Here is a 12,420-nt window from a genome sequence, read left to right on the forward strand (position 1 = left end):
ATATGCAGTTCGACAGGAAGCTTGTTTATAAGTTTATTTAGCAATCCTGAACTTTTGGCCCTGTACAATCATCAGAGTGTTAAGAAATACTGTTTATAAAAATTTAGGAATTATGCTATAAATACTTTTGCAGGTCCTTGTTAATGACTCAGTGGAAATGAGAGATGAAAAAGTAAAAAACCACGACCCAAGCTTGGGCTAGGAATTTCAAAAGCACGGTGATCTCTTTGGAGGTAGTTTCAAGAGGGCACTAATTGTAGGACCCTCAAATTCGGGTAAAACCAACGTCATTTTATCTTTGGTCGAACATCCTAATGGAATAAGATTTGAAAACGTTTACTTATATTCCAAATCCCTGCAACAGTCAAAATACGTGTATTTGAGAGAACTGCTAAAGCCTCTACAAGAGATAGGCTTTTTTTGACTTTGAGAGCGATGAAAATATCGTTCGAGTGTCGCAGAACTATAATACGAGGGCTGGATGACTTGTGGCAAGCGGATTTGGCTCAGCTATACTCACCGATACGCGAAACAAAATAAAAACTTTAAATTCATACTAGTCGTGATCGATTGCTTTTCAAAATACGTGTGGTGTCGACCGTTAAAAACAAAAACCGGCGTTTACCCAAATTCTCAAAAAAAGACGCCGGCCGCAAAATCTGCAAAACGATCTCGCCAAAGAGGTTTATAATATCAATTTAAAAAAAATGACGACTATGTTTGACATTAATCACTACAGTACATATAGCAACGCGAAAGCTGCCGTAGCCGAGAGAGTTATACGCATTCTATATATTCATTAACTGTAATGTGATATAAAAAATAAAATCGCAACAATATATAGTTCCAGTCGTTTTATTTCAAATGTTTGCGAGGACGCTCTTGGTCAGATCTAAATTAGATCCAAAAGTATCTACGAAGTTGTTCTCGAACAGGTCCAAAAAGTCTAAAGGAACAGGTTTCGACAGATCCGACACAGACATGACCCGGTAAATAGTTTCGCTTCGTTTGTTGTTGGCATAAATTTTCCCGTAATAACTATTAACATTATTGAATGTTTGCATTATTTTAAATTCATTATCGCGAAAGGAAATGACGTTATTAATAAAGTGACCGCCGCCGGAGTCAGTCTTCATCATTTGGGATTTTTTTTGTGTTTCACTACTTACAAAAAGGTAAGTGTTCAGTAATACTGGAACAGTTCGGAAGTGAGACGCTTATTCCTTGCAGAAAAATAATGTTCGCCTGCGAATATTGCATCCGCTCGTTTAGCAGAAAAGAGCACCTCGCCAAGCACGGGGATTGTCGCGCAGCAATAAAAATTTATGACGTTTGCGGTGGGATATACAAGTCCGCGAGAAACATGAGGTCCCCAAGGCGAAAAGGACCCGCCGGCGCCCCTATTGCTACCGATGGACCCAAGCGTCCGAGACTATCGGAAGGTAAGATTTTTGTTCCGATTTGTATTATTATATTTTATAGCTTCGAAATCATCACCGTCATCCACGCGCCATTGTACGCAGTATAACTTGGCAATTCCCGCAATGAGATGGCAATGACACTTGCGTACTTTAACTCACCGCCAAAAATGCAGCGGGATGCAGGAGGAAGGAGTTTAAATAATGCAGACCTACTTCCACAACCGCGTAGTTACATACCGTCTGACTTGGCCCGTCAACCCTACAGATGTTAAGGGTTTCTTGGACCGCCTTAGCCTTGGTAGAGTCGAACGTCCGGCGCTTCGAAGTCGGTATGGAGCTATTCGGAAACTTCCTCCTGCAAACTAGAGAGCAAGTGGAAGTCAACTCTTTTAACACTAAGTATCGGGTGGTGAGCGGTAACAGCAATCTGGATAAGCTGTACGTCCAGTTTCGCGAAATCCTGGCTGTTAAAGCTTTCGAGTTTCAGAAAAGGGACAGCGGTATGGTTCATAAAGACGTGTACTATTTCGAAACTATTTTTTTTCTTTTTTCCTTACGTTGGGCGTTGCAGAATCTCCTCCATTTAGATACAGGGATTAAGAAGTACAATCATCTAAAGGTGTCGTCCTATATTAGCCCGCCCCAGGAAATCGAGGCCAAGAAAGCAGTTTTGAACGTGCAAAACACGGACAAAAAATGCTTTATGTGGTCTATCTTGGCTGCTCTCCACCCAGTCCACTGGATAAATAACGCCAACAGGGTCAATAACTATGTAGAGTTTCAGAACGAGCTGGACTTTACAGGTATCGATGTTCCGGTTAAATTAAAGGACATATCAACTTTTAAAGGACTCAATGATATTTCGGTCAAATTCGTAAATAGAGACACGTAAACCTCTTATTAATTAGTAATGACTATGGAGATAATCGTTATTGTTTAATAAGAAGTATGTCTCGGCTGGTTTCAAAACAATTATCTAAATGGATGGTCCACTACAAAGTTTTTCTGCGATGAGTGTTTGGTTTACTTTTATACCGAAGAAAAACTGAAGAGCAAGAGCAAGACTGCACTCACATTTCCATCAAACTTCCGACCACCGAATTGCGCAAGCATAAATACGGTAAAGATGTTTCCTCGAATAAGCCGAAATTTGAAATTTGAAAAGAAATTAAAAGTGCCTTTTGTGGTGCACGCGGACTTTGAAACAATCATGGCGCTTTTGGAGGTGGAAGGCGAACAGAATCCCGACAAATCGTTTACCGTCGAAACTCATATTCACGAGCCTTACTCTTTCGCCTACTATGTTAAATGTGACTTCGATGATTCCCAGTCTGTTTTTAGACAGTACAGAGGTCGGAACGCGCACAAAATTTTCATTGAATGGCTAGAGAGGGATTGCAAATCGCTCTACAAGTTCGTGAAAACTTCCGTGCCCATGGCTGCTCTATCGTTTGAATAAGAGACCGGGTTTCGAAACGCTGCGGTCACATTTGCGAGAAGCCCTTTGACCGAGAAGACGAAAAAGTAAGAGATCATTTCATATCACGGGTGAATTTCGAAGTGCTGCTCACTTCGCTTGCAACTTGAAATTCAAACTTCCGCGACACATCCCAGTCTTCCTTCACCATTTAGGTTTCGGCAGAAATCTATTTGTAAAATTGACAAAACAAGGAACATTACATTTCGTATACGAAACAGCTCTTGGTCAACAACATTGAGTCGGAGAAAGAAGGCAAGGGAAAAAAGGTATTTTCAAAACTCCGATTTTTAGATTCGTTTCGATTTATGGCCTCCAACTTGGACAAATTGAGTCGAAATTTAAACGAATGTCAGTGTCGCGAAGTCAAATTTTTTTTTACAAATCAACAAGAATTTCAACTTATTCGACACATACACATACCTAGATTCTTTTTTAAAATTAGACAAAACCAAACTACCATCGCACAAAAACTTTTATGACTCCATGCGGAAAAGTAACGTTTCGAAGGAGGATTACAAGCGTGGCTGGACGGTTTGGAATTTGTTCAAATGTAAAACTTTAGGCGAATATTCCGATATTTATTTCAAATTCGACGTTTTACTTTTAGCCGATATCTTTGAAAACTTCAGAGAGGTGTATCTGAAAACGTACGGTCTGGACCCGAATCAGTTTTATACGACCCCGGGTCTATCTTGGTCGAGCGCCCTTAAGGCGACGAAGGTCGAACTGGACCTGTTTGACCGACGTTGACATAACACACTTCTTGAAGCACGGTATCCGCGGAGGAGTCAGTCAGTGTAAGAAAGGCTGCGGTTAGTAATAAATTTTTACCTAATTACAACCCTTCCAAACCTACCTTTTACGTTATGTACTTGGACGCTACAAATTTATATGGGATGGGCATGTCACAATACCTCCCAATGGGAAACTTCGAGTGGTTGGAGGAGGGCAAAATTCAAAATTTATACATTACGAATATCCTGAACAAATCACCTAGGGGGTATATTTTCGAAGTAGATGGACTATCCGGAAGTATTGCATAACGCACACCATGAACTGCCTTTTTGCCCGGAATCCATCGTTTCGCCAATCGCAAAAACCAAAATTAAAAAACTTATTCCAAATTTAAACAACAAACGCAATTATGTATTGCATTATAGAAATCTGCAACAGGCGTTAAGTAACGGCTTAAAGCTTGTTCGGATCCACCGCGTTCTTGCTTCTGATCAATCTCCGTTGTTAAAACAATACATAGACTTTGAATACGGCGATGCGTAATCAAGCTAAAAATAAGTTTGAAAAAAATTTTTTCGAGCTTATGAATAAAGCAGTGTTTCGAAAAACTATGGAAAACGTCGACAAAAGGGTGGACGTGCGGCCCGTTGGGAAAATATTGGTGAAATCTAATCGCTCTCCAAATGGAGAGGACTAAAGTCGAATATGATAATCCTATCTACGCGGGATTTGGACTCTCATATACCACTTTTTTTACGGCTATTAAAAAGCCAAGTATGGCGATAAGGCCGTCTTACTCTACGCCGATACCGACAGCTTCGTTGTCCAAATTTTTTGCGAAAATTCCTACGGAGATGTGAAAGAAAATTTGGCAGATTCGATACGTCTAATTACTCGGAGAACAACCAACACGGCATTTCCGTAAACAAGTCCGTTCTTGGAAAAATGAAGGTCGAATACGCGGGACGGCCGTTGTGGGAATTCTTAGGTACGGGAGCGAAAGCCTATTGCGACTTGGTCAGTCAGCGCGAACTTAGTCTCGACTATAAGCGCGCTATGGACGAAGCATTGTCTTACGCGGACGACAAACGACATCTTATACCCGGCTCAGAGTACACGCTAGTTTGGGGTCATCGAAATTTGGCATAATACAAAGAGCACCGGGAAAATCACTGACGAATCGCCCACATACAGGGTACTTTAGATTAAGGGTATAGTTTTATATAATATTTGTGTTTAATTTATGTAAGTTTATGTCCATATATGTGCGTAGCTTAAAAAAATTAAACCTAATTATTTCATTTATACCATGAACGGGTTTTGTATATAACACATGTTTAACAACACAATTTGTTCGATGTGAGTACAATTAAACGTCTTTTTTTACTACATTTTTTGATTTGTTTACATCGCTTCTGTATCTCCGCGATCTCATTGGATTTGTTCAATGCTTTAGATTCTTTTCGCTATGTACGTCTCAGTCAATAAAAATGTATTTTGTCTATTATTGCTTTTTTGTTCCGACCTTTATATACGAGGGGATACCGATAAAGGCGAGCTCGCCCCTTATCGGTTTAACGGATGTGACTGCAGACGATACCGCCTCACCCGTTATGCTCGCGTAAGTGGCGTATTTGGGGCGTGCCGTGTGGGGACTTTGGTTTATATCGTAAACGTATTCATTATGTAGATTCCGTAGTTGCTATAGCAAAACGTTGTTAACAGCGTCTGGGCGAGTGTGTTTTATTTACATAGATTAGGCGCGACCTTGGTCACATAATAATCTCGCTCCGCGTAACGTCGTCGGTCGGGCTCGCCTCCCGCGAGCACAGGGTGCAACAAAATTACCACAAAGCACTAACCCAAAAAACTACCTCCTACCCATATTAAGAGTGACACCTGGAGACCAAAACCACATCTTAATGCCACTTCTCTCGGACACTGGTCAAACTAAATTAAAGGGTTGGTTAGGAATTTGTAATACCTAGGGGTGATATCTGGCGACCAAAACCTGAACTATTAATGCGCGACATATCTCGGACACTAACCGAACTAAATTCGATTTTTTTTGGATTGCTTGGGAATCTGTAAATTTGCTATCTCAAGATCTCCTCCGGGGATGGTCAAAAGGGAAATACATACTACTGATTTCCCTAGGATATTAATCCTAACTAGTTTTCCGAATGAGCAAAATTAACAAAATTGCTCAAGAAGTCATAATTTCACAAACTTTAAAGTATATTTTTGATACAGATTTGATAACTAATAACATTCAGACTCTATATAAACTTTTAGTCGTGCTTAATGGTGCATTTCCTTAAAACAATGCCTCAGAAAAATTTTCGATAAAACCTTGTGCTTATCTACAATCTGTGACTCAAATGCAAACAAAAATATTCTTGAATTTTGATCTTTTTTACCTTATGTCATGATAACTAGCATTACACTCACAAATTCCTTTTCTATACGATATTTATGCTCTTTTCTGTAAAAACTAAAAAACATGTGCTATTTCATTTTCGTAAATTCCATTTTTGGGCAGGTAATAACAATTTAACATTTTTTATGGGCTGCATTATGTTTCATTTATAGCTAAAAGTTAATAACCTACTAATCACTCTACATAAATTTTACATATATGTTAATTATAAATATAATTAATAATAATTAATAATAGGTCACTAATGTTTATTTGGCATGGAAGTTACAAACGGTGAATGAAGTACCAAAAGGTAGAATAAAAAAGGAAAATTTTCAATAGAACCTCCACAGGTTGCAGAATGTGATTAGTAGAATGTATATATCCATGTAATAAAAAAGTCTTTGTTTTTCATGGCCGTTATTCTCACCATCAAATAGTTAAAAATGATAATTATTATTCCCAGTATTTTTTCACATAGCTATTGTATTTGGGTATGTATTATGGATAGTTTTGTAATGTAAAATATATGAAAAATATATGGGACCTTGCCATATATTTTTCTTTCGACGACGAGTAATAGTTATCAAGAAATCTTAAATATAAAAGTTCTTTGTATTTAAAGGAATTTTTAGATTGTTTACTTTTAGATTACACAGTCCGCCTTAGATCTTCGGTATCGGAAACAATCGATTTTTAAATGTAACATCCTATATTTTTGAAAGTAAGTGCCACGAGCCATTATTTACAAATCTTCTGAAGGTTTGCAAATAGGCTTTATTTTATTGTGTTTTAGAATTTAGCAGCATATTCAAATTAACTTTCGTCAGACCGCCCTGTTGTTGTTGTTACTGATAAATCAATATGTTATAAAAATCCCGAAAATGGATACTAGGTTAACTGGAAATAGAAACATAATATATACAATTTTTTATTGTATGAATTTCGAAATATGTAAATATCATGCTTTGTTATGGCACACCCTGTATATTATACTATTAGTAGAGCGCGCATAAAACATCTTCTATACCTATATAGAAAAAGAAATGTTATACACTGAAAAAAACTTCATTAAAAACCTTCTAGGGACTTAAATGTTCAAAATTCGAAAGAGCGTTTTTAAAAACATTTATTTACACAGAAAGCGAAATAAAGTTTTATTCGAACTGGCCGATGCATAGGCTGGAATAATTAAGAGCATTTTTACCATATTACAATCGAATAAATAGGGCTTCTGATGCGGTGTCAGCGATGCGTTATCTTCGCTTAGCTTTGGGCTTCGTCTGCAGTTTGGGACATATAACTCCTCCCTCCTTAACTTTCGAAAATAACGGAGTGTTTTTTCGAAAAAGCTTCAAGATTTTCTCCCTGGCAGGTTTCCTCTTTGGATGCGATTCTCTTCAATTCTCGTATCTTTTCGAATAAGAGCTTCTTAATGATGAAAACTAAAATTAGAACCATGATTATTCCGAAAACAATATTGGAACGTATTCGTTTCTTCTTTCACTGGTTCCATGGGAGTTATTTTTTCTGCTAAGTCTCTCAGCTGGTATATTTCGTCAATATTTATTTTTGAAAAACTAGGGGTATGCAGGACTTTCCAGTTCATTTCCGTCAATTGGATTTTTGGTAAAAATATTGGTTTTCCGAACTGGATTTTCACATCGTTGAAGAATTTTTCTTCATTAATTTCTATTTGATTGTTTACTGCTATCTTAATCAGTACTGGTACTTCGATTTGCATATATCGATCCTTGTTACACTTGATTAACAATTTTTCAGGCTTCTGTGGCAAAACAAGAACTAAATTTTGAGTGATTTGTTCTATAATTGCCTCTGACAGGTTCATTTTCGTAATTGGGCAGTTTTCCATTCCGATGTCGTCAAATAAATTCTCCACGCATACATCTCGGGGGTGAGTTTCTTCTTTACAAAAGTAGATTTCTTCGATGACGGGACATATTTCTGCGGTGAATTGGGTTATAAAAATTGATTGATTTTGGATTGGGAAAATATGGTAAAAAGAAAATATTTCGGATTTTGAAATAGGTACATGGACTGCAAAGATCACTTTCGAGTCAACAAAATTTACCTGAGTTCCCAAAATGTCATAAGAAGATAAAATACTTTTAAATTGTGGAATTTGATATTCTTTATAAATTGATGCTAAATATTTTAAGCATTTTATTCAAATCCTAGGTGTTCTAGGTTTTCTAGAAACATTACAATATTTTGGCAATCTAAGTTTAATTGCGTAATGATCCCGTAAAAACTAAAAAGAATTTATCGTCATTTACTGCATTTTGGAATGTTTTTCAACCAGTTTGTAGTTTTCGTTGATTTTCATTTAATTTCACAATAGTTTTGTTATAATTATTAATTATGCCCTTTGATAAACATACTTGTAGTTCTAATTCTTTGGCTAAATTATTTTGATTTTTCTCAAGTGTATTTATTGCTGCTTTATAATTTCCGTCGCTGGGTCGATAGCTCCAAATAGCCATTTATTTATTTTGCCAACCGCGTTAATTAAACGTCGTTCTTTACGAACATGTGGATGTAAATTTTCAAGTTTTTCCACTGTAATTTGTATTAAATATTCAGTTCTTAAAAGTAAATTTTCGGAAAGTCGATAATAAGAAATATTATTAGTTATATTTTTAACATTAAACTTATCTTTAATTATTTTAAATGCGTTCTCTATGCTTTCTACGTGGTTAGTTTGGCTTAAATCTACGTAGTGGATAAATGTATGTTTGTTATATATTCATTTTGCGTTACCTATCTGGATAGGAAGTATAGGATTTACGAGTTTGGTAACTTGTACGTTAGTATTCGTTCGGTTAAAACTGCTACGAGTAGTTTTAGATTTTTGTCTTTGGTGTTATTAATTTATTTTCCGTTTGGTTTATTAACGGTATCTTTTTAAATTTAGGAAGTGTTTTGCTTCTAAATTTTGTTTTAATTAAAGCATATTTTTAATCACTAAAATCTGCTAGTTCTTCGCGATTTTCGTTTCTTTTTGAAATAATGCCTTCTTTCGTTTTTTCATTTAATTCCTTTATTTGTTCGTACAGTTTACTTGCGATTTAAGATAAGAAGAAATAATAGCGTTATCATTTAAATCAAATGGGTTTTGAGGATTTAAATGACCTATAATTTCATCTGCGTCTCCTAAGTTGTTGAATATCGAGTAAGTTTCGAGAGCGTTCATATCTATTGAATATCGTGATAAAGCGTCCGCTGCTTGGTTGTTTTTACCTTTTTTATAATTTCATATTCATACTCCTCAAGTTTAAGTCTCCATCTAACGAGTCGCGAAGTTGGCTCTTTTAATGACATTAGCTACTGTAGGGGTTTATGATCCGTATAAATATTGAATTTTTGTCCGAATAAATAAGATATTTTACAGCTCCAAACAATTGCTAAGAGTTCATTTTCAATTTTTGAGTAGTTTATCTTTGCCGGGTTCAGCGTTCTTGATTCGTAGCATATTGGGTGTCCGTTGTGGGATAAAATTCCTGGCATATTTCGATGCGTCGGTTGTTAATTCAAACCTCTTTGTAAAGTCCGCATAAGATAATACTGGCTCCGAAGTTAGCACATTTTTGCACGTGTTAAAAGAATCAATTAATTCTTTTGTGTGTTCGACTTTGCTTTCCTTTTTCAAGCATTGTGTCAATGGTTTAGTTATGTTGGCGTAATTTTTTATGAATTTGCGATAATAACCGACTAAACCTAAGAATGAGTTAATGTCTCGTTGGGTTTTCAGTAAAGGATATTTTTGAATCGCTTCAATCTTCTTTTGATTTGGTTTGTACCATTTGGGGTAACTACATGTCCAAGGAATTCCACTTCTCGGCGTAAAAATTCGCACTTGTCCGCTTGTATCTTCAGATTAGCTTCTCTTAATTTTTGGAATATTAATCTCAAATTTTGAATATGTTCTGTTAGTCCTGTGCTTTAACAATTACGTCATCCATACATATCTTATTTTGGACGTCTTTCAAAATTTCATCCATGACACGTTGAAAGATTGATGGTGCGTTCTTAAGTCCGAATGGCATTCTTATGTATTCAAAATGTCCGTTTTCTACGCTAAAAGCTGTATTTTCGATAGAGTCCTCTGTGCACGTCCCAATTTATCTATATCCGTTATGTCGGGGATTGGATATCTATCAGAAATAGTTTTTTCATTAATCTTTCTATAGTCTACGACTATTCTCCATTTTTGGATTCCTGATGAGTAATTTCTTCGGCACTATCCATATAGGGCTTGACCATGGGCTGCTTGATTTTCTTATTATTCCTTTTTGGAGCATGTCATCTATTTGTCGTCTTACTTCTTCTTTGTGGACGAATGAATATCTATATGACTTCGTATGCACTGGTATTTCATCCGTTGTCCTAATCTCGTGCTTAATTTTCTAGGTAAATGATAACTTATATCCTGGATTATAGAAAATATCCGAGAATTCTTGACACAATTTTGTGGTTAGAGCTTTTTCTTCCGAGTTCATGTGTTGGGTGCGGATTACTCCTTTTATGTCCTTCTTTTGAGGTTTCGTACGTATTTTTAGATTATCTGATATAATGTTATAATTGTAAAATTCGTATTGGTCAGAGTTAAATCGTTCAACTGGTAAGGGTTGTGTTAACGTAACTGATATTGTCTCGTCCGTGGGATTTTGAATTTCAGTTAGAGCGAAATTATGTTTTGCATATGAAATAGGAGATGGTATTTCTAGATTTTGCATTTTTTGATGTTTTGAAATTATATCGTCTTCGATTTCACTTACTGGTATTTTCTTTAAAGATGTTTCATGTGGGTTCACAGTTAGAGTAAAGTTTTGCGCCTGATAATCAATGTTAAATTCAGAAAATTCTTGTATGGTAGCTTGAAATTTGGTATTTTGACTTCCTACTGCTGTTTTTATTTCATTATTTTGGTGATAAATGCCATTTGGAAAATATTTTTCAGCGGTAGTTGGACGTAATATCGAGCGTGAACTACCCGTGTCTATTAATAGCTTAATATTTGGTTTACGTATTTGAATTTACGGTAAAGCGGTGTTAGAAAAAATATTAATTTCTACTGGGTTTGGTTGTTTGTTTGGCTGAGTTGGATTTTGTGTTTCGACATTTCGTTTGATATGCGATGTATTTTCATACTCATTTTGTTCATAATTTTCCTCAAATTCGTTGTAATAATTATAATCGTTTTGATTAACAGAATAATCAAAGTTTTCATCGCATTCTTGCTAAATAATTCTTCAGCGATAAAATTCGGGGGTTGATTTGTGTTAGTAAAATAATTTTGTCTTATCGGTCGTCATGTAAATGAATTATTTGTTTCTCTCAAGATACTTCACATTGGTGTCGGTTTATTAAGTTGGTTGGGTGATATTTGATTGGGTTTGACATTTCGTGGGGGTCCAAGAACTTCCTGATTTGTTGGAAATCGTCTTTGAGGTATTTGCCTCGGTTGAATATTTATTGGTTGAGATGGAAATTGTGGATATTGGTTTGGATTTGAAAAATTATTAAAATTGTTTGGCATGAAATTTGTGTTGGGATTTATTCTTTTTATTTATTTATTCGGCTGATTTTGGAATTGTTGAAATGGTTGAAAATGTTGTTTCGTGTTGAATTGTTGAAAATTTGGTGTTTGAAATTGTTTTGTTGGAAGTTGAGTATTTGGAATTGTTTTGAATTGCTTTGTTGAATATTTGGCATTTGGAATTGTTTTGTTGTGTTGCTAGATTCCCGTAGAGGTTTTCGACATTTTCAAATTCAGAAACATAAGCAATAGCTTCCTCTAAAGAATCTGATTGTTTTAAATGCATGTTTGAGCGCCCCGGTGCATCCAGCTATGAATGTATTGAGTGCGATTTTATTGTATTAATTTACATGTTAAATTTTTTCATTATGATCTAAATCATCTGAATTACTAATCCGCTGTATTACATTACTCTTTAAAAGTTGTAGCCTACCACTGAAATCAACTAAATGTTCGTTTTTGAACGGTCTTGTTCTAGTTAATTCCTTAATTAGACAATTTCTCCTATCTGCGAAGCATTGAATAAGCGCATCTTTTATGCTTAAAAAATCTGTCGATTCTGATCGGTTGCCTCCCATTAACTCTGCTTTCCCTACTAGTTTGTCTATGATACAATCGAAGATATGGCTGTTTAGTTCCGCATCTCCTAAACTAACGTAAGAATTTATTAATCTTTCGCACTTTGTTTAGCGTGTCGCTATTTCCGTCGTAAGGTTTTATATTACCTACCTTAGATTTAAAAAGATTCCAATTAAATCTAGGTTCCGCACTACTCACTACTTGAGCTTCCTTGTTGGGTCATTGT

At 35.9% G+C, this 12,420-nt stretch overlaps 2 protein-coding genes across 9 annotated transcripts in view; both read left to right on the top strand.

Moving 5' to 3' along the window:
- LOC132700465 (protein lap4) overlaps positions 1–12,420 on the top strand; it is a gene marked incomplete at its 3' end in the record, with an annotated part of 233,088 nt that overhangs the window by 191,492 nt on the left and 29,176 nt on the right.
- Positions 204–5,162, top strand: LOC132700466 (uncharacterized). Its single transcript, XM_060667815.1, has 3 exons — positions 204–1,175; positions 1,231–2,224; positions 3,509–5,162. The coding sequence occupies exons 2-3, from the start codon at positions 1,687–1,689 to the stop codon at positions 3,649–3,651; spliced, it is 681 nt and encodes a 226-aa protein (XP_060523798.1). The 5' UTR covers positions 204–1,175; positions 1,231–1,686; the 3' UTR covers positions 3,652–5,162.

This window comes from Cylas formicarius, unplaced genomic scaffold (genome assembly GCF_029955315.1).
Source record: "Cylas formicarius isolate icCylForm1 unplaced genomic scaffold, icCylForm1.1 PGA_scaffold_4__25_contigs__length_36172078, whole genome shotgun sequence".
Lineage (NCBI taxonomy): Eukaryota > Metazoa > Arthropoda > Insecta > Coleoptera > Brentidae > Cylas > Cylas formicarius.

What these genes read in the sequence shown, in the direction of transcription:
- LOC132700466 (XM_060667815.1), top strand. Translation starts at nt 1,687, where the DNA reads ATGTTAAGGGTTTCTTGGACCGCCTTAGCCTTGGTAGAGTCGAACGTC. An exon ending in GAACGAGCTGGACTTTACAG is followed by an intron (nt 2,225 to 3,508) that starts GTATCGATGTTC and finishes TTTTACTTTTAG; the next exon opens with CCGATATCTTTGAAAACTTC.